Source organism: Amphiura filiformis, chromosome 13 (genome assembly GCF_039555335.1).
Source record: "Amphiura filiformis chromosome 13, Afil_fr2py, whole genome shotgun sequence".
Lineage (NCBI taxonomy): Eukaryota > Metazoa > Echinodermata > Ophiuroidea > Amphilepidida > Amphiuridae > Amphiura > Amphiura filiformis.
Genome location: NC_092640.1, coordinates 56,383,317 through 56,409,998, shown reverse-complemented (window position 1 = coordinate 56,409,998; position 26,682 = coordinate 56,383,317). Strand labels below are relative to the sequence as shown.

The window sequence follows — 26,682 nt, the reverse complement described above, 5'->3', positions numbered from 1 at the left end:
GAGAAATTAAAGACATGGGGGCACAACTTGTAAATCTACAGACGGAAAATTTTTTGTCAACCAAAATATTGTTTTTGCCCATGCAGTGCCCTCCTCGAAAATCTTACAAGTTGGGGGAAGCTAAATTTTTTCCAAACTTTAATAATTCACGTTTACATTTATATTTATCAATATCATTCAATATGGCAATGTTTCAACAGCCAAAAAAGGCAAGGGTCACAAATAAAGTATTTGAGCAACATGTACTTGGGTTAGTCCATATGATATCAAGGAGGTCCCCACCTGACCCCCTCAGATTTGCTTTATATTTTAGTCATATGTTGTACCTGTAAAAATATTAAAAACCTGCAAATTTGAGGTCTGTAGCTCTTACGGATTTTCTGTTGTAGCCATTTAAAGTTGGCGTATGGGGGTCTAAATTTGGACTTAAAAGTTGCTCTTTAAATAAATGTCATCTTTGGGAGTCTGTGACTTCTTTACAAAGAGAGAGAGAGGTCTAAAACCTTGTATACACACTAACTGCATGCCCAATTTGTCAAAAAGGTTTTTTTTTTTAAAAATCGGTAATTGTGCTGTTGTGTCACGGGGTCATTAAATATGCAAGAAAAAATGTAATGTTTTGTAAACTGGCAAGTTTAGCCCCCTAAATTCACATTTTTGTCATATTAATTATTTTATGTTGTCACTGATGCTAAATATAGGTTAAATACAATACATATCCAAAAAATGGAGGTCACAACTCATTTACATTTTGAACAGCGCCCTCACGAAGATGAAATTTATTGCAAATTCAACATTTTCAGGGGTCCAAAATCGATGTGGTCCACCTTCAAAATTTATAAAACATTTTTTTTATATGACTACTAGTCTTAAATTACAACTTTGCAAAGTCCCAGTAATTGTCTAGGTTGACTTCATATAAAGCGATAACCCCAAAGTTGACCATTTTCTTATGATTGCATGTACTGCAAATGTGCGAATTTGGAAGGCTTAAAAGTCAAATTGGCCACAATATTGAAAATAAATGATTAGATGCGTAGTTATTGGCCCTATTTACTTTTATTTCCATTTTATTTTCAATATACAGATTTTCTGTGGCAGCCATTTAAAGTTGGAGTAGGGGAATATAACTTTGGACCAAAAAGTTGCCCTTTGAATAAATTTCATCTTTGGGAGCCTATACCTTCCTAATAAAAAGAGAGAGAGGTCTGAAACTTTGTATACACACTAATTGCATGCCCAATTTGTCAAAAGTAAAAAAAAAAAAATGTCTGTAATTGTGTGTTGTGTCACGGGTCATTAAATATGCAAAAAAAAAATGTAATGTTTTGTATACTGGCAAATTTAGCCCCTCTAAATTTACATTTTTTGTCAGAATAATTGTTTTTTGTTGTCACTGATGCGATATATAGGACAAATACAATGCATATATAAGACATAGAGGTGACAATTTATTTACATTTCGAACAGCCCTCGCAAAGATGAAATTTAAGTTGCAAATTCAACATTTTCAGGGGCCCAAAGTCAATGTGGTCAACCTTCAAAATTCATAAAACATCACTTTTATATGACTACTATAGTCTTAAAGTACAACTTTGCTCAATCCCAGTAATTTTATAGGTTGACTTCATATAAAACGACAAGCCCAAAGTTGACCATTTTCTTATGATTGTATGTACTGCAAATGTGACGAATTCGGAAGGTTTAAAAGTCAAAATGGCCACAATATTGAAAACAAATAACTAGATGCGTAGTTATCGGCCCTATTTACTTTAATTTCCATTTTATTTTCAATGTTGGGGCCAATTTGACTTTAAGACTTCCAAATTGCACATTTGCAGTACATGCAATCATAAGAAAATGGTCAACTTTGGGCTTGTCGCTTTATATGAAGTCAACCTAGACAATTACTGGGACTTTGCAAAGTTGTAATTTAAGACTAGTAGTCATATAAAAAAATGTTTTATAAATTTTGAAGGTGGACCACATCGACTTTGGACCGCCTGAAAATGTTGAATTTGCAATAAATTTCATCTTCGTGAGGGCGCTGTTCGAAATGTAAATGAGTTGTGACCTCAATTTTTTGGATATGTATTGTATTTAACCTATATTTAGCATCAGTGACAACAAAAATAATTAATCTGACAAAAATGTGAATTTAGGGGGCTAAACTTGCCAGTTTACAAAACATTACATTTTTTCTTGCATATTTAATGACCCCGTGACACAACGCAATAATTACCAATTTTTTATTTTTTTTTTACTTTTGACAAATTAGGCATGCAGTTAGTGTGTATACAAGGTTTCAGACTCTCTCTCTTTTTGTAAAGAAGTCACAGACTCCCAAAGATGACATTTATTTAAAGGGCAACTTTTGAGTCCAAATTTAGACCCCATACGCCAACTTTAAATGGCTACCACAGAAAATCCGTAAGAGCTACAGACCTCAAATTTGCAGGTTTTAATATTTTTACAGGTACAACATATGACTAAAATATAAAGCAAATCTGAGGGGGTCAGGTGGGGACCTCCTTGATATCATATGGACTGACCCACTTTCTTTCTTCACCCAGCACAAACAAAATTGTAGATTGTTGGCCCCCAATTTATTTATTTTTTTGCCACGGTCCGTTGTCTACCAACGGCCTATGAACCGACAGCAATGGGGGGGCACCAGCCTCCCCACTAGCTACGCCACTGGTTTTCATTGCTCACTAGTGCACTTCACAGGTGTCATATCAAATTGAAAATGGTTTCATTTCAAGGACTTGATGAGACAAAAATTTGTTGAATGATTCATTAAAAGTTGTGTGTTACTATTTATGAGTTTTCTGTGTTACTTTTAAAGTCTTTTAAATATTTGACTCACTAGGATCCACAGCATGCTCATCTATCAGGACAAAGTTCTTTAACCCCAATACATTTGTACATTCATTGAAGAATGGTTTATTGTTTCAAAAAATAAAGAAAAAGTTAGACAAATTCAGACCTCTGGTGCCCTTCAAGGGCGCATTACACCAAATCACTGTGCGAAAGGTGCAATGGTGATGAGTTCCGGTTAAAAGTATCATGCTACTAGAGACATTGTGGTGTCCTTAGGGACCATGTTCTTCGTGAGGTTGGCATGTTCTGATTTAAATGAAAGATGCTAACCTATTAATGACTAAAATAGATACAAGAAAAGTAGGCCCTGTCCGAATTACTGCTAAAGGAAAAGTTTTAATGCTAGTTTTGGAGTTGAAATAGCGGCGTCGCTTTTCAACATTTTTTAAATAAAGAACTTTACCTATAAAGTTCCCCAAAATTGACATTTAAATGAAATTTCAGTCCTTAATTAATACAGGGATGACGTGAAAAAGTGAAAAATATTGTCACACCATGTAGAAAACGCCGTGTAAAAAAGTTGATTTTTACGTGCTTTTCAATGGAGGTCTGCACCCTTCAATGAGGCTTTTGAACTATGCCATTGGGATGAGGCTATGGTGATCCACAGTGACTAGACATGGGGTTTTTGTGAGCTTTTGCTGGTTTAAACCAGGCAAAAACAGAAGAACCCTGACCAATTTAGTATAATGGAATATTTTTAGATATTTGATGAAATGTTCAAAGCTGTTCAACTTCCCTGACATAGTCTTGGTTTCAGCCTGCTATTTAATCAGCCCAATTGTAATAATTAACTAAAACCCTGGCAACTTGGAAAAGTCACCCTCAGCTATTTGACCAGCTATGGGTGCACAATTCCTATTGATCTTAATTCACTGTTTATTGTTCTCCATATATGGAGGATTGTTCAAGAAAAGTAAATTGATTTTATTGATAATGGGTCAGGAAATGATTGATTACACCAACATAGAGTGACATGTAGACCTTTTGTGAGGTGGGTCATGTTTGAATTTTTGTATATTTTCTTTTAAGCAGCTTGTATAAGGCCGAATAAAAAATATATATGTTTAGCGTCCAGGTTTTTGAGGAGGGGCTTTTTTTTTTTTTTGAAATGGTAGAAAACCCCTAGTTGGTACATATTTACACTACGATACCTAGATACCCATGAGCATGGTAGGTAATAATACCTACCATGCCATGAGCAGTCTAATTAGACCATGGTAGGTTTTAAATTATTACCATGATTAGACTGTCCCAACCTTTAAAATGACCACTCAAGTTTTTTATGGATTGAAAAAAGTGACATTTTTGTTTAAAAAAATACAAATTTTATGCAAAAACTTAGGTAAATTTAAAGTTGCCTACATGTATGACATGGTGTATTATTTCCTTAAGGGATCTAGAATGAGTGTTTATGGCGTTTCGACAGTATTTTTTGTGGGACATGAGAGCACCTCAGACGTATAGAATTGCATTCTGAATACGAAGCATGTCTTTCTGATATCAAATAATTTTCATTTTTTGAAATTCACGATATAAGGCAAAATAAAAAAATAAACATGTTTCACGTCCCCTCCCGCTTCCTTTTTTGAGGTTTCCTCAAATATATTTTTATTTTTTGAAATTCAGTTATAACTTTTCAAAAAATATGTCTAGGAAGTTGGAATGCTTTCTATAGCCTTGTTAAGATAAAAGAAACATTTTAGGAAGGTTTTGTGATCATTGGAGGGGGTGTAACTCTCAGAACAACAAATAAAAAAGGGCCTCCTTCTTTTTCCAGGCATTATTGTATGTGCTAAAACAGCTCTAAGTATGGGTATTTACACCAATTTTGCGTACAAAATAGAAAATAAAAAGCCCCCTCCTCCTTTTTTTTGAAAACCGGACGTGAAACATGTTTTATTTTTTACTTGGCCTAATACAAATTGTATGACAAATTATTAAAATTTGATATTTTTCAAATTTTTGATATATAACAGTCCTCGAAATAAATTTTATAAATCTAATGATATATTCTTAAAGTGTATGTAGCTGGGAGGAAAAGCTGACGATCAATTGAAAATTTTGACCTTTTATATTGAAGATATGGATTTTTTTTCCCCAAAAGACCTTTTTTTTTTTTTTTTTTTTTTGGGGAAAAATCCATATCTTCAATATGAAAGGTTAAAATTTTCAATTGATCGTTCGCTTTTCATCCCACCTACATACACTTTAAGTATAAATCATCAGATTTATAAAGTTTACTTCAAGTAGGGCCTACTGTTAAATATCAAAAATATCAATTTTTAATGATTTGCCATTAATGTGTATTATTTGATATCAGAAGGTCGGACATTCTTCGTATTCAGAATGCAATTCGATGTCTGATGTGCTCTAATGTCCCACAATAAATACTGTCCAAACGTTCATACCCCTTCCCTTAATGCATTGCAACATTTGGTTAAAAATCATGATGTAGGTCTTAATAATAATTATGTAGTTTGAAGCACAAGTTTGTTCCCAATTCACATACACGTTGTCCATCCTGTCAAGTTTGATCTGTACGGCGAGTGACTCAAGCAAGATCATTTTAAAGGTTGCGACAGTCTAATTGGGCTATTCCAGATAAAACATGCACCCCCCCTATCGAGGGCAAAATTTTTTTTTTCTGAAATGTCTGGAATTCCAAAGCATACTTGAGGAAAAAACCTGGATTTCCGGCCCTGTTTAGTGCATGTAAAATCTGGAAATCCATGGAGGGTATAGAGGGTTTTTAAAATTGTCAAAAAAAAAAAAGTTGGAATTTTCAATTGACTTACCAAAACAAATCTGAATTCCATCGCCTCTATAGAGGGTTTCTAAAATACTCAAATAAAAAGTTGGAATTTTTCAATTGACTACCAAAAAGTCTGGAATTCCATGGAGGGGTATAGAGGGTTTTTAAAAATTATCAAAAAAAAAGTTGGAATTTTCAATTGACTTAACAAAAAAAATCTGGAATTCCATCGCCCTCTATAGAGGGTATCTAAAATTACACAAATAAGTTGGAATTTTCAATTGACTTAACAAAAAAAATCTGGAATTTTTCAATTGACTACCAAAAAGTCTGGAATTCCATGTTAGGGTTTTTAGAGTTGTGTTAGGCTTGTATAGGTGTTTATTGTTCTAAAGGTTTCATTATATTTGCTTTATCTGCATTTATTCCAAGTCATCTATGATGTTTTACATGTATAATATAGGCCCACCACCAAGGCGTGTGTTTGGCAGTAACGTCATGAGGTTTTCAAAGTCTGGTTCAGGGTCTCGATTCTCTGACTGTTTTAAAATTTAATAACTAATTCCCCAGTTTCCCCGATTGGGTGCATTATTTCCCGAACTTTTGACATAAAAGGGGAAGGGCACATCCCCTGTCCCCTTTGCGCATGTCACTTGTGTTGGTATCCTAGGTAACCACTAAAATTAAGCATCTCTTTTGTGAAGGGTTGCTGTTCTCCTTACGGGTTTCAATAACAATATGTGGTATGTAGGCCTACTAGTTTCTATATTAGGCCTAAAAAAATGTTTGATTGGAGTAACATAATTTTAACATTCTTGTTAAAACGGGTTTTCAGGTCCATGCACTGAACCACACAAAGGGACGCATACTCTGTCGGCAGCACACATTTTGAACTATAAAAGGATTGTATCGTGAAACTCAGTTTCTTGCTTCAGCTCTTTCTAAAAATTCATTAGGGCAAAATTCTTTCTTTATGTCCTTAATTATTCTTATTTATTCCTGTTCTTTCTTTCTTGAGGCCTAGATCTTTTTTTCTCTACTTTACAACTCGAATATTGTTGTATTGTCAATGGATATACCGTAGAGCGTTCGCCTAATGGCGCTATGGGCCCCTTTGATATAACTGGTATTTTAGACACAAACTTAAAGTGCCCTCCTACAAAAATCCCACCAGCAAATAAGGGCATGCGCATACCCTTAATTATTGTTGTGATTTTATAGGAGGTAGCTCTCTCTTTGTACATGAAATTTACCCCAAGGCAAAGGAGTCCATGTGCGCCATTAGGCGAACGTTTACGGTACATTCAAACTTTCTTACTTTGGTTTGAGCTGAGACTAAAATACCTAAAGCCTCAAATGTTGTTTTTATATTAAATACATACCTGTATTTGAATGAAATAGATATATTTATAATAGGCTACATGGTAAATACATGAAGCCACAGCAAGTAGAATGAGTGCGACCTTGTCGAGTCGCGCCTATGGTGCCTAATTGCTGCAGTACCTTGTACTACGTAGGTGCTCCTTTGTTAAAAGGGAATTCCCTGATTGGGGAGTGGACATTAAAGAGCTCATATCTAAATTCGTTGGGGACTGTTACTTTTTAAAGTTTCAACGTCCGTATACATACGACATGTATGAATAAAATACGACATGAATAAAGTAATAATAAAGAGCACATCTTCCAAATCTAGGTATACATGTTGCATGGATCGAATGGTGCAATTAATAATACCTTGTCTGTGTCATGTGCTCATTTCTTCGATAAAACAAAACAAATAACCACTCGTATCATACTGATGTCTGAGTGAGGGATTATTATTTGAAAAGAAAATAAGTTCATGACTGCACTTTCAGACCACAAATTGACCCCACTAACCATAGTAAAAATCAAAATGCAAGTTTAAGAACTTGCAAGTTTTGGATTAGGAAACTTGCATGTTTTTACTGCACTTGACTCACAAATGCTAGTGTTTCGAACGCAATGCAACTTCTCTTCTAAAATTGGCAAGTTTCTTGAGTTTTCTTGAGTAAACACGACCAAGCTGAGTTGTCCACACTTGCGTTTTACTTGACTTTGTTTATGTAAATATATTCAAGGTTTTTATAATTGACACCTGTCTAGTTCTTTCCTTGCCCTGTTACATGTATAGCTATTATTATAAGATGAGCTCAAAGTGTATATTTCTACATTTTGAGCTCAAAATATTTAATCAATGATAATAGGGATATCATATGTCTATACTATTTTGTGTGGGGGTGTGGGCTGTGGGAGTCAGTGTGATGCTGTTTTAAACAAATAGGCCTATAAAAACAAAATCTTCGCACAAGCTAGAATGAAGAGTGAAGACCCAAGTCGGGCTGGGGATCACCATTGCAGGGGATGAACCTATAGACCCACACCACTCTTCGTCATACATGAAATTAAAATTTAAAAAAAGGAAATTTAGTTCGGCAGAGGTTGGGTATCACGAATCGTTAAATATGATGTACAGTTAATATTCAAATATTCTTTTACACATATGATGCTTCAGTTTTTACACAAACAAGAATTTGCACTTATTCGACAATAAATAAGTGATATGAGGCTTAATAATGATACATGTGTCTTGACTCTGAAAAACAATATTTTTTAAATTGTTTAAGTTTTTTTATAGTTTTTAAGCCACCTCGGAAGCCACCTACAGGATCTCATTTTGCATTTAGGGTTTTATTGCGTTGCAAAGTAGCAAAACTTTCTTTATATATGGCCAATTCGTGCCTGGAAAAGGCTATCCCTCTTACAACCTATCAACAGGTCTGATTTCTATAATGAGGTGTCACCGGGTTTCATGAGATAATAATACCAAATTTAAACACCATGAAATTCAATACATCACGACCAAGCTCACATTGGGCACCCCATTCCTTTTTTAAAGGATTTTTTATTAAGCCACCTACAGGAAACAAATGTGGCTATAAACTACGAAGAGTCTAATAAATAAATAAAATAAATAAAATAAAATTGTACATGTATGCAAGATGCCTTATCACTGAAGTAAACAATTTACCCAGCCATTTGCTCTTGCTATAGCTTTTGTCAGGGTTAGGGATATTTGTCTCATAGTCCTGCTTTTATGAACACCAATATTATACAGGTTTATAGGCCTACACATGGGTTATTACAAGAGTCAATAAACATTTGACCAATTAACTATAGATAATGGACTTAGTTTTATGCAATGTAGTTATATTGAATTTTTTCTGAAGTAAGTCGCCTGCTGCATAGTTTTCTATACAGATGATATGTTTACTTTGTGATTAGGCCTGACCATGACCTGCTAGTTTGACTAACCAATCAGTTATGTGTATTGTCAGCATGTGATGGCTATAAGCCAATTGCAAACATATTTATAAAAAAAAGGATAAAAAATTCCTACACTGAGCAGACTCTTTGCTGGGTTTAAGGGCTAAATAGTAAGTTGTCATGTTGGGCAAGATTAGATAAAGGCATACAAACTAGGGTATGAGATATTATAGGAATTATTTCCTAGCCTCTTAACCACAGGGTTGTGCTAGGCCTATATAGCTATTCAAGACACAGGATATGTAAGGGATAAACTGTGCATATGAGATGTGGGGGCAAATGGCATCATTTCACTGACGTGAAAAAATAGTTCATTGAAAACCCTCCCACTCAGCTATTTTAAAAAGGTAATCAGGCTTCCTCAGCATATCACATGTGTTATGGTATTATTTTGCGAATTGCCCCTTGGTACTTTATGGAGGGGAGACTTTTATTTAAATATAAAGGACGAGTGGCCAGTATTTGGTAGGGTCTATTTACAAATTCAGAGTCTTGCAATTATGATTTTAGAGCCAAAGGGGTAACTATATATTATAAAATTATAAAAGGTTAGAAAGTCAGTATTAAAAGCAAGTCAGTAAAATACACCTCTACACTATGTACAGGCTCCATAGTAGGCCCACAGCTAAAAACTACACTGACAGAAAAAAACTTTAAAAAGAGGAGAACTTTTTTATTTTTATTTTTTTCTACAATGCAAAATTGATCATTAAGAGGAGGAAGCAAATTATATTGCCAATATGTTAACTTTAATTTTCCACTTTTATGCAAGAAATAAAAGAAGAAGATAAAAATTCCCTTTAAAGGGGGAAGCCAGCTTCAATGCAGAAGAGGTCTTGTAATTAGTTTGGGTGGAAAGCATTTTTAGGATCACTCTTTTTTATGATCCATCATGCTCCATGACAGCCCACCAATAATGGGATTATTTTGAAAATTTAAAACGCTTGAAATTTCACAAACAAATAGGCCTATATGTTAATAAATAATATAAATACAAGCTAAAACCATGGGGGTTCGATAATGACCGAGTATTTGGAAAATGCCATACGGCCGGGCGGTTTCACAAGCTGCCGGCTCTATCATGCCATTCGCCCCCTGCACCAAACCATAAATGTCCGGCATCAATGATAAGAACATGCACACAGAAAAACCAAACATTAACTCCTATAACTTCCTGTCAACTCTTTAATTAATTACTCCAAATTGTTCTGTCTTTTTGTCTTTTCTGCCTTTAGCTCATTATTAATATAAAGAAATACACTGCAGTTTTTAGTTAATTGGCTAAAAACTGCCATCTTACTTAACTTGCCTTATACATGCACATTAGTTTTATATCAATTTATATATTAATTCATTAATTTATACATAGCACATTATAAAATGTACAAAGACTGATATTGTTCAATAGGCCTACATGTATATGAATTGTACCCATATCAAAAATAGGCCCTGAAATTACATCTAATTTTTCCTGTTGAAAAGACAAAACTGATGTTTAAGATATCAATTATTTCAAAATGACATTTTAAGTCATTTTTATCCATAAAACGATACAGGATATAGGATAGTTTTACTTTGACTTTTACGTCCATAAAGGTTTTAATCATGTTATCAATACACTCACATCTCATGCTGTGCTGATCTCCAGGAGGTCTGCAAATGTAAATCTAAGAATGCCTGATAACAAGGATACTATCATTTTCTTTCGTTGATATGCTGTGGAAACTATTATAGGCCTGGCATATTTTAATGTTATATTTCCTTCAAACCATAACTTTTGAAATTCTCACTCGTTTTCATTCGTTGAAACGGCAAAACATACTTTCTTTTTCTTACAAATCGAATAACAGGTCTTACATTATATTTTCACCATAAAAAGTTCCGCTAAGTAATTCAAACCAATTCTAGTACCCCGTAATCTCTTTAGCAAACAAAGACGATCTCTGAATTAGAAAGCCAGCTCTTAGCTGGCGAAAATCAGAATCCCTCAAAGGGGCAGGGACAATCAAGTGTTTGTTTGTTGTTGTTGTTTTGGCCAAATAATTATTTTATTGTTTTGATTACGTTCGATAAATTTGGTTTTACGATAGACCACTTATCTTTCCTATTTTGGAGATTGATGATAAAAGAATAATGTATGATTTTGGTAAAATTTTCTTGTTCTTCTTTTTTGTCAAAAATTACTATGATTACATAATATTACTACTACTAGTATTAGTAACACTTTATCTGTCAAGGGGTCTTCTGATCATTTTAACCTGAGACTATAGTAAACCAATAGTCTCAGTTTTAACTAAGCGAAAATAATGTGGTAAAAAGTAAAAAACCGACTTAGCCGCTTAACTGTGGAGCTTTGGGGGATCCCAGTTTTATTATAAAAACTCTAAATTTTACTTTGGCATGGTATTTCAGATAGCATTGGACAATTACAATCCCCGGGTAACAATCATGTAAGAAGTGCAAATTTGAGCAAAATATGCAGCAAATGATAGCTTTACTGCAAATACCAGAAGATGGGAGAAATATCTCTTCTGCTGATCAAGCAGACCCCCCCCCCCCCGATCCAAAACAGCCTGGAGTGACTGCGAAGACTGCATGTATTATAAACTCAAGTGTGTATAACTTTGTTTGCCAAGTCATGGAACCTTTAATGTGTTTGAAGAGCATAATTATCTTTATCCATGGTTAAACAAACAACCATGAACAAGATCTTGTTCTGTTACACGTTGTACTGCTCTGTGGTTAAAGTTGTGCAAATTACCAGTTTAGTTTGATTTTGTTTACGTTTTTTTAATCTCCATGTTTTATTCAACCTTTTTATGTTCACTCAGCATGCAGGAGAATTTTAGAACATTGTAGGCTTTAATACAAAAGCAAAACTTTAATGATAATTTTAATGAGTTAAATTAAATAAAGCCTAGTAGAAACGAGATGCAAGGTATCTTAATATTTTAATGACATTATCAATCAAAGTTTGTTTCCTCCATCCCCTACACAAAACCCAATGGCATATAAATATTTAAATTCCTCATCAAATTTATAATATGCTAATTAATCAGGGTCGGTACAATTTGTGACCCTACTTCTCATACCCGATTTTTCATACCCCACCTGAACCGACTTATTTTTTAAGTTTTGTGAAATATTCGCAACAAATTCAGTAGGTAATTTTAATTTAAAAATATTAAATAGTAGGGTCACAAATTGTACCAACCCCTACGCCACTGCTAGTACATGTTTTGAAATATCTGAAATAGAAGATGTGAGTGACTTGTTGCATAGGCCTACATTACTACAATGCAACCCACAGGTATTACTATATATACTAGAGAGATTGCGATTTTCCAAACGTAGACGTAGGACGTACGTTTTTACGTACGTTAACACGTACGTTTTTACGTAGCTATGTATTGCAGTGAGGCCACATACTTTACCAACGCTCGTGTTGTGGCGCTATGTCCTATAGTCAGTCATCTGGTGATTTGTTTTGCATTAAATCAGCCCGGGGTAGTCGGTGGGGTCAGGGATCAATAAAGGGATCTTAATCCTCTCTACGTCATACATAAATTCGCCCAGTCTCATTTCCCTAATTTTAAATTTAAAAAAAAATGGAATTTCAGTTCGGCACAGGTGGGCCTCGAACCCACGCCGCTGCTACATACAGAATACAGAAGTCCAGCGCACTAATCCACTGGACCACATGACAGTTCGGTAGCCATATTGAATTTTAAACATATAAGCTATAGGCAACTCCAACATTGATCGGGTATAGACCACTTGACATGTGACGTCATTGCCCGGCAGTATGCTGTATAATTATGACAATTTCCATTGTTCTTTGCCCTGCAGTGTGCGTGACGCATCGTAGTTTGCTCAGGGCACGTGCATTTCAAATCGCCCACCATATTTCATATAGTACAAGAAAGCCATTGAACACTGTAGCGGTTTGTTTGAGCATATCGACAGACGAGTCCCTCGCCTTTGTTGATAAACAATGATTTCATATTAGCATAATGACAGTACTCATCAGTTAATAGCCACTTGGTGAATATATGGGCATTATCAGCTGTCAAAGAGATGTCTTATGCAGCTGCCAATCACGATAGAGGCTTGAAAACATTTTGTTATAAACCCAAAAGTGATATCAGGACAAAACTGTGCATGTTGGTACTTGATTGTTTGGATTCTTATATGTTGAAAATCAAATCCCTTGTAGTAATATTTTTTATGTGTAGTGTATATTGTTTATAAATTATACAGCTTTTCAATTTTGGGCATTAATGCTCTGTTGCACTGTTTTCATCAACCTATTTTATCGTAGTGCATTTCTTATGTGTGTTAGCCGAAATGTCGTGGTAGATTGCAATCATGCTTTTGTTGAACTGTACTCCGCCATAACTACGGTGAAGGACAGCGGTTCAAATCCTTTGTTTGGAGCCAATCAATAAAAGAATGCAGGGCCTCTATAAGTTAAGAAGTGACGTAATAATCGCAATAGATGAATACAATGTTTGAATAGATCGCCCAACCATGCAACACAAGCAGATTGCACTAATCACCTGTGTATGTCCGCAAACATAGATTGAATACAATACAGCTCTTTTCAAAAATACTAATCTTATAGGTGCGAGTGAACCGTTGCCTTGCCAGAGGTCTATAGGCCTACTTTGAATTTGTGTGTAAATAAATAAATAAATAAATAAATAAATAAATAAATAAATAAATAAATAAATAAATAAATAAATAAATAAATAACCGATCAGGAATTGTGCATATTTGAACGTGTTCCTAATGTTCCTAAAATATCTGAGCCAAACTTTCCTTGCCCTCCCCCCACCCAACTTTCGACCTGCACAATAAATGCTTGCCCCCCCCTTTTACCTGCCAACCAATCTTTGACGCTCCCCCCCCCCCTATAATACTTCACCACCTCGGGGATACACAAAGTTATTGCACCACCCCTCAGCTGTACAAAAAACACATGATATTTTGACTATAACATTCAGAGAGAAACACTCGTTCTCTACGTTTCCTTTACCTAGACTCGAGGTAAAATCAGCCTATTTCCACGTGGAACCATGGTGGAACGACGTTTTAATGCTACGTTGAGTCCAAAATGTCAAATCAATAAGGTAATTTTTATATCGCAAAGTATCACACACATTTCAATAGACAATCTCTGCGTGTGAATATTGCGTTTAAATTTAGTCCATTTTTAACACATCGCTGTACCTTTATTATAATGATTTGTTACAAACAAACAGGATCATAATAATAATTAGACTTTCCTTCGTATGTTCATTATCCTTGACTGTCTTTAACATATTGTGAAATGGACAAATTTTGTGCATTTTCAACGATGTATCTACGTCGATTTCGCACGTGGAATATCTTCAAAAATAGCTAAACACGTGACCTCGCTCGATACAGGAGAGTGGTTTTGAATAGATCAACGACGTCCGATGTCTACGTTTGGAAATCGCAACCTCTCTACTATATTGGATAGAACTCATCAACAGAAGTATGAAAATCGGACAAAAACTTTTCGAATTATGAATTTTCAAAGTGTCCCATTCTGACGGTCATTGGAACTGAATAAAATAACAAAGTCCAAAATTACCAATTTAGGAGCAAAATTAACACAAGTAGGGAAGTGGGGTAATGCCGGACTGTGGGGAATCCCGGACACATCGATTGCAGCTAAACGGAGAAGGGTGGCACTATTATACTACCTTAGGGTATTAGCTACCTCAAGATGTACCTCACGTGTACCACTACCAGCGCTTTGGGTCTCGTCTTTCTTAGTGAAATTACGAAAAAACAGAAATTTTCATTTTTGACTTTTTATCTGAAAGGTGATTTACTAGCTGGGTGACAGTTAATGCGACAAGGGACACAGATAAAGTATGGACAAAAATTATGTTTGATACTTGATTGTTAGCTGGATGTATGAATTTTGGTATCTTAAAAATGGATTAGTAGAACAAGCACTGAAAAAATAAATCGGGACCGTGAGGGGTAATCCCGGACACACATGCGTCTCTATACAGATGGGGTAATGCGGACACTTGTTATTTCGAAAATATAGACAACAACAACAGCCCCCATAGTTGTATGCTTGAGGTAACAGAAGTACCTAATACATTCAGGGATTATCGCCCTACTCCACTTTCCCTCTTAGCAACAATCATGTGTCCGGGATTACCCGTGTCCGCATTACCCCATCATTTTTGCCATTTTGTTTTTTAATTATAACTTATTAACTATAGATGTTGAGTTATTAAAAACTGGTTACTAGTTAGAACATTACTCCTACTTTGCATTGATATGATTTTCACTGATGAACTTTATTTAATCTTGTACCTGTGTAGCCTTAAAGAAAGGTGCCCGGGATTACCCCACTTTCCCCTACATAGTTACCTTTTTATACATGCATTGTGAAAGTGTCAAATAAAAGGGGTTTCTTATGAAATGGCACTTTATAAGTCAATTATCAATTATTTTTTTCAAACAGAGGCACTGAAAATCATGCTTTTAGAATTTGGCAAAAATCATGGCCGACATGGCACAAGATCAACAGTCCAGGTGATTTTTTTTTCAGTCTCCATAATATTTTTCACAAGTACCAGCATATAAAATATCCCATAATTTATCATAATTCAAATACCAAGGGTGTAGAATTAAGCAACCTTGTCAGCAAAAATAACCAATTTCTCAAACCAGCAAATTATTGTGACTAAATTCAGTGAATTGATTATGTGCATTGTGCATAGTAAGCCTGTGTACATATGCAATCTTAGTGTTAATTAACTAAAATAATTTGGGACCTATATCAATTATCATTTATAGTGACATGACAAATATATATTTGTTGAGTAGGCCTAGTCTTATTTGCATCACTTGAAAGTAAAAATCACTCATCATTCATCATTTATTATAAAAAAAAAAACGATTAAAATAAATTAACATAATTGTACACTCTTAAAAATACTCAACCTTGAGTAAAATCTCTTTTGGATGGTAAAAAGCTAGGGCACAACCCTTCTAGCATGATCAATTTTTGGTCTAAAATGTGATTTTTGGTCAATAATTTGATTTTGGTCAAGAATGTGATGTTTGGTATGGAAAGGGTTTTGGTCAAAAAGGTGATTTTTGGTCAAAATGTGATTTGTTTTTTCTTGTAGGCCTATGTATGTTTTGTTTTCCTTCTAAAATATAACTTGTTTTGAAATTGGGAAACAGATGAATGATGTGATATTTATTTATTTCATATACACTGCCCACCTAAAAAATCCGGACAAGCCTATTTTACATAACATCAGAGAAGATGAGCTCATCTTCACATGTATTTTGATTGCATTTTGTTCCATTCAAAGAATTAGCTAGTATGTTATCAACTCAGAGTCAGACAATCCATAGAGATGAATACGTCTGACATTTGGTTTGTAATGGAACATTTTCCAAATGCAAAACATGTAAAAAAAACTCAATGTCCGGATTTTTTAGGCGAGGAACATCATTTAAATATAAATTATTTTTAATAATAATAATAATATGCACTTCTTGATTTATGGTTTTGGATTTTTAAATGTATATTTAGAGTCCCTCTTTCAAATTTTATATTTATGTGTAATCTCGCTATATCATATGCTGATACTTTGTTCAAAATTTACATGATCAGAAAAAACTATTAAAGTTGTCAAAATTTCTGTTTTTGGTGTCATGTTATTTATTAATCTAAAAGTATTTTGGCGATAAAAAGACTAAAAACCCACTATTATAATGGGCGGACCTTTCAACTTCAAGTAGGGTTGGGTGTTTTTGTACTTGTTTTTCCAGAGAGAGGCTATCTTGAAATTACACTAAAATATCACTGGTGAATTTTTCACAAACATATTTTCTATGATTTAAGGGAACTGGAATGAGCGTTTTGACAGTATTTTTGTGGGACATGAGAGCACATCAGACATATCGAATTGCAGTCTGAATACGAAGAATGTCTTTCTGATATCAAATAATTTTCATTTTATGAAAATTACGATATAATACAAATTTTATGACAAATTAATAAAATTTGATATTTTTTACATTTTTGAGATATAACAGTCCTCGAAGTAAATTTTATAAATTTAATGATATATTCTTAAAGTGTATGTAGCTGGGAGGAAAAGCCGACGATCAGTTGAAAAAATTTTCAATTGATCGTCGGCTTTTCATCCCACCTACATACACTTCAAATATAAATCATCAGATTTATAAAGTTTATATCAATTTTGAACGATTTGCCATAAAATGTGTATTGCATTGCTGAATTTCACAAAATCAAAATTATTTGATATCAGAAGGACATTCTTCAGTATTCAAAATGCAATTCGATATGTCTGATGTGCTCTAATGTCCCACAATAAATACTGTCCAAACGTTCATACCCCTTCTCCTAAATAAACGGGGTTTTTTTAATTCTCAAAAACACAAATTCCGGGTCGGTTGGGCCCATAGAGAAGGGTTTTTTCGTAGCCTTTGCTACTATTTAATAGTTATTTTTTAATTTATTAATTTTGCAACATTTTACTGATGCTAAACTTAAAATTTGTATCAAAAGTCCATCATTGAAAATCAATCAATCCCTGAAATTAAACCTGTTATTAAAACCCCAAGCAACGATGGGTTGATTTGTCTTTAATACACAGAATAATATTTTCCCTCAGCTACGGTAGCACCCAAATCTGCTATCCTAAAATATTCTAAAAGCACAGAGTAAATTTGTAAACAGATAACACAGGGCTACATTTTGTACTGCATGGATGGAAGCGAGGTTTATGACCAATCCATGTGTGTGTGTGCACTATCTGTGTGTGCAATGTACCATGAACAAACAATTACGTAATAGTATTGACTTTTGTTGAACCTCATCACTCCAACCAGAGAGTTTCTCTGCTCCTGGTAATTACTGTTTATAAGTGGTAATTTTCAAGGCGTACAGTTATTTTCGCGATTTGGAGACATTTTTGCAATTGTTATTTTTGCGATGCTATGTCTTGCAATACATTATTATATATATTCGCGAGGTGTTAATTTCGTGGATGGAACTCCATTTGCGAAATCAGCGAAAAATAAAACCCTCGCCAAGAAGCGCTTGCTTTCTGTGAACTTGTTTTCATTAAGGTAGTGCACTTGCTTTAAGCTGTTTAAACTTTCATTGAGTAAAGAAACAGCTTATTTTCAGGGCAACCGCTTTTGGCGGGGGGTTGACTTCATTTGAAATCTACACCCCCTGTGTGAGAGAATATAGTAATGTATTCCATACAGGGTGTATGCCTTTCAACTGGAATAGCCTAAAATGTGAATTATCATATCATGACCTGGTATATGGCGGATTTACCTTTAGATGGTCCTGTGGGCAAGGCAACATGATTGTCACTCGAATGGCTTCAGTGGCGTAGCCAGCACTTTTTCAGTGGGGGGAGGGGGCAAGACAAATTTTAAGGGGGCACCTTTTGGCGACAAAATCAGTTAATGTTACAAATGCGTGTGAAGCGCGCGAAAACTTTTGGCATATTGAAGCTAAACTGGTGAAATATGGTACAAAAATGGAATATATTCACGAGAAGCGCGCAAAAATTGGCACTTTTTAGGTTAAAATGGCAAAATATAATGTCAATTTGGTCAGAAACAGAAAAAAGTCTTAAATGTCGGGGCGGCCACCCCATCCCACAGACTTTTCAAGGGGGGCAGCTGTCCCCCTGCCCCTGGCTACGTCACTGAATGGCTTTATCGAGTTGGGCGCAAAGTGCGGCAATTTGGCATTTTAATACTAAATGGGCCAAACTAGGGTTAATTTGGTCTATAAAGGGAGATGCAAATTGTAAATTTTGTCACAACATATCTGTCAACTGAGCAGGGGAGGGGTCTGATTCGCCACCCTGCGACTTGTTTCCCGTCAAGTTGATGTACCTTGCTCTTTTTCTTTCCTATTAATAATTAGGGCTTACTCAACAAGAAAGTTGGTTGTCATGGTCATCACTTGGGCTGTCAATCATGATGATTATAACTAGTACCCACCACCAACTTGTGGGGGATGGAGACCCCCAACATACATATGCGTATACATAATGACAAATTGCATTGAACTGGAAGAGAATGGAATTCCTGATTGCACAAAAGGCTGGAAATCCCGACAAATTATTAATAAAACGATCTGGAATTCCAGCACCTCAATGGACAAAAATGTGGATTATTTTGTTGACCAGAGACAAAAAAGTCTGGAAATCCAACCAAGGATAAACACAATAAACCTGGAATTCCAAAACCCTCTATGCCTTCAGACTAACAAAATGGTGGAAAAATCTGGAAATTTTGTTGACCAGAGGCAAAAAAAGTCTGGAAATCCAACCAAGGATAAACACAATAAACCTGGAATTCCAAAACCCTCTATGCCTTCAGACTAACAAAACGGTGGAAAAATCTGGAAATTTTGCGCCAAGCATAGGCAAAATAGGCTGGAATTTGGAACAGCATAAGTAGAATAGGCTGGAATTCCGAGCCCCAAAGACCACCAAAAAATCTGGATTTCCGTTGCCCTCTATAGGGGGGGTGCATGTTTTATCTGGAATAGCCCATTGGACCGTGCACATTTAAGGTTCAATTACATATTGAAGCGGAAATGGATTGGCGATCGATCGGTCAAGTGAAGCATGTTATTTATAATAACAACCTACCGCAATACCTAACCGGACGTTGCACACAGCGATGAATGGGCTCAGGCTATGCTTCCGATCTCTTTTTGTATTCTTGTCTCAGCCTCTATCGATCACAAAACTTCTTCATTAAAAAGTTATAACTGAAATTTTAGAAAATAAAAAGAAAATTTAAGAATCTTCAAAAAAGGAAGCCACCTAGAGGGCACGGTGGCTCAGTGGTTATGGCCTTGGACTCATAATCTGAGAGCTTCCTTGACGCGTGGGTTCGAGTCCCCGCCTCGCCACCGTGTTGCTCCCTTGGGCAAGCGCTTTGTCTCGCTTGCCTCACCCCACCCAGGTGCAATGGGAAGCTGTTAGGGGTAGTCACAGTCGTTGTACTGATGAACCCTGCACCATTTGTAGGCAGCAAATGTGGTTCCGACATATTCTAATAACGGCGGAATCCGCGGAATAAATGTAAAGCGCTTCGAGGCTGTTTACGGCATAAAGCGCTATATAAATATCTCCATTTATTTATTTATTATTAAAAGGAAGCGGGAGGGGATGATAAACATGTTTCTTTTTTACTCTGCCTAAAATATTGATGTATATATTTGAAGTTCTTACAAGAAGAGGACATCCAGGGGGGAGGCAGTTATTTGGTACAAATGACCATACAGGGATGTATGTGCCGTAAATATGGGTAGCATTTTCGGCCTTTTAATTTGGTATATCAATGACCCCCTTTGTCCAGGCCAATTTTGGTATATGGATGGATTCTGTTTTCAAAATTGTCTTATTTTTGTACAGAAAATATCCCAATCTTGCCTCATTGTGTACGTGTAGCCAATATTTTTCCCTTAAAAATTTTTGGGAAAATTTGTAAAAACTATCATGATAATTTGTGTTAAATTTAGCAGGCCAAAATTTTCCTTTTGGTAGCCTTTATGTCGATGAATCCAATTTTTTTTTAAATTGGTATAGGTCCACTTTCAAATTCTCAGTGGCACACTGTACCCTAACCAAACTTGAGTACCCCCAGCAGTCATAAAAAAACCACAATGATTTATAGTGCGCTACTCATTTGCACAGGTTGTCGCTGATCACTATCAATCCATAAACCATTTCAAGCTAACACAATTTTTCTGCAAGAGCCCCGTACTAAACCACCGCCAGAGTTCGAACCCGCCACCTCTTGCACCATAGTCGAACATAGCTAACTTGACTGCTTGGCATACCACTTTGATATCATAGCGATGTCTGTGATCATGGTGATTGCTTTGCCAAATTTCTGCAGTTTCTAAAAGACAAAAACAAAAACATGGTGATGCACAGGTATAACCCTACAAGCCTCAGCACACTTCATAGGGGCACAGGGTGCATGTGGTCCCTAATCGATTTCAAAATTAGAAAATCCCATAGGAAAATTACTGAAAAATGCCTTGTTCTCTCCTATCAAGCCTGGTGCTGCCCCCCCCCCCCCATAGAATGACATCACTACACCACTGACACTTTGTATGAATTGGCTGACCAGTGTCAAATACCTCTAAAATATTGTGCTTTAGCCCGGGGCTTTAGCTCAATCTTTCCATGAGAAAAGAATAATGACAAGTGCGAGGGCTTGAACAATCGAGCACAGAAGCACTCACATACTGGAGTCTAGCCCCTTAACCGATTGAGTTAACTGGACTACCAAACATTGCACAAAACAAAGAGGATAAAAATTAAATAATTTTCTCTTTTATTTTTTTTTTTTTTTTTTTTTGCTACAGGCATACCACTTTGACAGAGATGATGTTGCTTTGCCAAATTTCTGCAGCTTCTACAAACAGAGGGCACAGAAGAAGAAAGGGGATGCGGAAAAATTAATTGCATTCCAAAACAAGAGAGGAGGTAGAGTTAGACTACAAGATATTAAGGTTAGTCATATAAACCCCTAATATGGTAAAAGGGTGCCCATATGGTAGATGGGTGCCCTAATATGGTAAATGGGTGCCCTAATATGGTAAATGGGTGCCCTAATATGGTAGATGGGTGCCCGAATATGGTAATTGAATTAATTGGGTTCCAAGAGTCATACCAAACCCAAATTAGGTCAAAGGGTGCCATGCCCTAATATGGTAAATGGGTGCCCTAATATGGTAGTAAAATTAATTGCATTTCAAAACAAGAGAGGGGTTAGAGTTAGACTACAGGATATTAAGGAGAGTCATACAAAAGGTGTATCACACAGTCAAGTCAGAGATCTATAATACTTCTGTTCATTCCAGAGGATGATTTAAGCACTTCCCAGCAAGTCTTGCGGTTAGCACAGCTGTGTGAGTGAACACGACACCACTGCCCGCCCACTGCATACACACGTGCATGGTTAAATTTGAATTTGGACAGATATATTTACAGTAAAAACACCTTCTAGAGGTTGGTCGATTTCACATTTTATGTTATATACAGGAGGTGTGAATTATCCTTCATGCATACATCACTTTAGATCTGAAATCGACCAAGAAATAATGACACACGGGCAATTCTAAAACAACATCTTTTGCACAGAGTTCAATGGGATTTGAAAAGTAAAGTGGCAGTTGAAACTCTAGTGATAACACTTTTACAGTGCATGATGGGGCTTCCTTAAATCATCCTCTGTGTTCATTCTGTCCCCTGTTTCAGACAATGGTCCAGTTCAATGCTCTTGTAAACCTTTTTCCCGAAGTCCAAGATGAGCTACTGACTTATATTACTTGACTTAGTCCATAGCATTAGCGCCAATCCGGCTTGAAATGTGGGGGGGGGGGATAAACAGCCTGAATTGTCAAAAAGTGGCTGAAAATAACAAAAAATGGGTCATTTTACCGAAAGGTTGGGGGACATGTCACCCCGGGATTGACGCCCATGGTCCATAGGCTGCCAGTGTAGTCCTTTGGCTTCCTCAGAGTTAACTTCTGCCACTTCTTTTTTGGGACAACTGTTCAGCGACATCCCTATGAAGCGCTTTGTGGAGTTGTACTTGGACTATCCATCTGGTAGATGGGTGACCTGGAGGCCTGAAAGTCATTCCAAATTAGGATCTACAGAACCCTTATCCTTGCCACCTATGGAGCCAAATCTTGGACTTTGTCAGGGATGTACATGTTCAAGCTTTGTCCAGATTTAATTTCTCCTGGTGGGGTCACTCAAGTTGAGTTACTGACTATGATCATTACCAAAATTGCAAGAAAAAGGGTCGATTTGAGGGAATGTCCACGGACAATTCAGAGAGTTTGTTTAAAAGCATTTGTAGGCCTACTGTGTGTTGAAGCCTTATCCTTGATGTTAAAATAGGGGCAAGTTTTGCAAAAGTGTCCTTGGAATTGTAAAAATAGGGGCATAAAATTTCATGAAATGTCCTTGTAATTAACTGCGAAAGGGGGGTATTTCAAACTTTTGGTAACGGTCATGTGCGTCACCCTCCGCAAGGGCATGACTCCACCAGGCAATTTCTTTCAATCTCAGCCTGTTTTAGGGCCATTCTGGTCATTTTCACATTGGTTTTCATGCTTATTCAGGCTTTTTGTCAAAAGTGGACTTTCATCCCTGACTTAGCAAATGCAACTGAAATATTTAAGATGAGATGTCTAAGTCTCTCCATGGTGTTGAACTAATGGATAAGATAAGGAGTGAGCAGAATTAAAGCAGGCTGAATGTAATAAAAATCATTAACATTGAATAGATTCATTAGGTTTGTTGATTAAAAATAATACATATTTCCATTTTGTTTGACAAAACCAAGTGGATGTTTACTTTAGTACAATATTTCGTCCTGCACATCGGAGGACTTCATCAGGTATGACCATATCAGAATACCTGACGAAGTCCTCTGATGTGAAGGATGAATTATTGTAGTAAGTGAAAACTCACTTGGTTTTGTCAAACAATATGGAAATATTTAAATGTAATGCTGGTTTCATACTCTCCTGCAGCTTTGCCGCTCTGACGACAAATTTGCTTCACTGTGCAGTCGCACCAGAAACACTAGCGGTGACCAGTGGCAAGTCGATATATCGATCACTCCACCCCCTTTGCACAAGCGGCAGCATCACTAGGAGTTGAATTCAAGTCAACTCTGAGCCGTGCCACTCTGACGTATGAGAATCTATAACAAATTACCGAGTTGCAAAACTTTTCGTGATAAAAACTCGAACGGTGGTGATGCAACTGCAAATTTCACTTTTGCAAACCTAATCATTCACCGAGTTACGCTGCATATTCACCTCATTTTTTCAAACTTAGTGAGTAAAGTCTAAAAATGAGCAAAAACTGCTTTAAAAAATATCCAGGGACCTCAAAATAGTGAGCTTCAGTTACTATGTCCGCTAACAACTACATCGCGTCAAACAAAAAATCTTGCGTCTTTGCGTATCAACACGGCGCGTCAAACAAGAAAACGCGTATCTTTTAGTTCGCGTCATCTCGCGACATCGCGTATCAACACGCTGCCTCTGAAGCAAGTAGGAATGATAAACACGAGGAAAATCAAAATGAGTGAGGAGAGTGAATGGGTGCCATGGGTTGACGATATTATTTAACAATCCGCGATGCAAATTAGCCGTTATAATTATAAACTTTCACATTCACAAAGTTTTTAGCAGTCGACTAGGAGAAATAATAAAACAATGATACTATGAACAGATAGGAGGCAGAGCGGATAAAAGGGAGAAGAGGGATTTGAGCTAAAGGGGAACAGTGGAAAGAACGGAGGATACCGATGAACGGTATGGGACAACACGGGGAGAAGTTGATTTAAATGAATTAAATAAAATGACTTATCAATCGGTAATAAATTAGGGAGTTGGTAAAATTGTTCGCAATAAAAACTCGGAGTGCATGGGTGCCATGGGTTGGCGATATTAGGAAGAAGTACTAAAACCATGATACTACGGACAGGTAAGAGGCAGAGCGGATAAGAGGGAGAAGAGGATGTGAGCTAAAGGGGGAACAGTAGAAAGAAAGGGAGGATAGGGGACAACACGGGGGGGAAACAAAGAAGAAGTTGATTAAAATGAATTCAATAAAACGACTTATCAATCGGTAATAAATAAGGGAGTTGTTCGCAATAAAATTAAAACTTGGAGGCTGGTGATGCATTTGTAAAATTTTATTTATTTACGAACCGCGAAAGACGGGTGACCGCTAGTAAAATACAATTTTGGAGTGGTGCAGAGCGGCAACATTGGCTTTCAGAGTCATGCCGCTGCCGTGCAGCAGTGCACCGCTCTGCAACCGGCATGATTAAGTGCCACGCTGCTCAGCGGCAAGTGGCAGAAAGTATGAAACCAGCATAACAAAGACCATTCGGGAAAAGTAGTAGCCCAATGATGCTTGAAATGGTTTGGCCATGTTGTTCGTATGCCCAACCACCGTCGCCAGAAAATATCAGATTTGGAATAATAATTGGGCTTGTTTGATTGTTTGTTGGTTATTTAAATATATTTCAGTTGAAATCCATACACCCCCTATGGAAGACATGACCTTAATATCCCACATTTGATATTCACATTCCCTGTGTTGAAGATTAAGGTCACATCTTCCATAGGGGGTCTATGGATTTCAACTGGAATAGCCCATTTTGGAGCACACAACACTGAATGGATGGCTCCATAAAGAAGATTTAGGCTGTGTCTTCCATAGGGGGTGTATGGATTTCAACTGGAATAACCCATTTTGGAGCAGACCACTGAATGTGCCACTCCATTTGAAATTCACACTCCCTGTGTAGAAGATAAAGGTCAGATCTTCCATCTGGGGTTGTATGGATTTCAATTGGAATAGCCCAATCTTTTATGTCACATTACAGAAACCAGATAAAGATGATTGGGGTGCTGGATTAGACTCCATGAAGACTGCTTTAGATCTGGAAAGAAACTCACAAGATTCCTACACTGCCTTGAATGACTTGGCAGAGTCTAATGGAGATAGTCATGTAAGTACAGATTTTCCGAAAAATTTCAGCCGGAATCGCAGGTCAAATAATTGAAAAGTCATTCAATTCTCTTAACCATTGATTTCTATGGGACATGACTCGGTCGCCAATTTGGGTAATTGGACCTTGTGGTATATCAATGGCCCCTTTTTCTTGGCCAACTTTGTTATATGGATGGGTCGTCTTAAAAAAAAATTTTGGTTAGCCAAAGTGTTTGAAAAAGTTGTGAAATTTGACTGAAAATTTTGACTGTTGCTAATTAGAAACATGGTTATACCACAGAATTAAAGACAGAGAGGCTGCCATCTTGATACAGGCATGGAGCAAAAATTGGGGTCTTCCCCCCGATGCCCCTCAGTAAAATTATGAAAATTTCCATTGTTTGCAATGGCCCCCTGCAAATCACTTATGCCCCCCCAAAAAAAAATCCAGGCACTGCGACCGCCACTGCCAAGGGGGTTAATTTGCATTGTCTTATTTGCCTACTCCCTCACTAGATTGCACCACACCTTTGATATATGATTATGATCTGTCCCCAATTGTGGTTCATTTTGCCACCAAAACAAATACACAGAATTTCACACTTCCTGGAGTGGTCATAATTATTTTTTTATGTGATTGAGTAAGGACAATGAAATTGATATAAATGTGATGTGATCAAGCAAGATAAGGCAGATATCTGGAATATTGGTTTTGAGATACGGGGGTAATTATAGCCAATAATTTGCTGTGTGGTAGTGAATACATCATATCTTAGGTCCCATTTACACAGAGCCTGAAGTCGACTTTGAACTCGACTTCATTGGTGTGTAAACAGGGTCGCTGCGTTTTGAACTCGACTTCAGAAATCAACTTCAAATGACGATCTGGAACAACATTTTGTCAAATTCAAAGTCGACTTCGAACTTGTCTTTTGCTGTGCAAACGAACATGTAATTAGAAGTCAACTTCATAATGGTTATTCAAAGCATGAGCAAGTGATGGCATAAAAATTGAATTCACATTTTGTTTTTGAAGTCTACTACCGTGTAAACACCCCGTCAAGAAATATATGCTAATCCTAA

General features: G+C 36.4%; 1 protein-coding gene across 1 annotated transcript in view; it reads left to right on the top strand.

Annotated features, from left to right (window-relative positions):
• LOC140168561 (soma ferritin-like) overlaps positions 1-26,682 on the top strand; it is a 122,841-nt gene that overhangs the window by 55,765 nt on the left and 40,394 nt on the right. The window contains exons 2-3 of the mRNA XM_072191962.1: positions 21,435-21,581; positions 25,493-25,618. Coding sequence (XP_072048063.1) covers positions 21,435-21,581; positions 25,493-25,618 — 273 coding nt within the window. The remainder of the gene's footprint in view (positions 1-21,434; positions 21,582-25,492; positions 25,619-26,682) is intronic.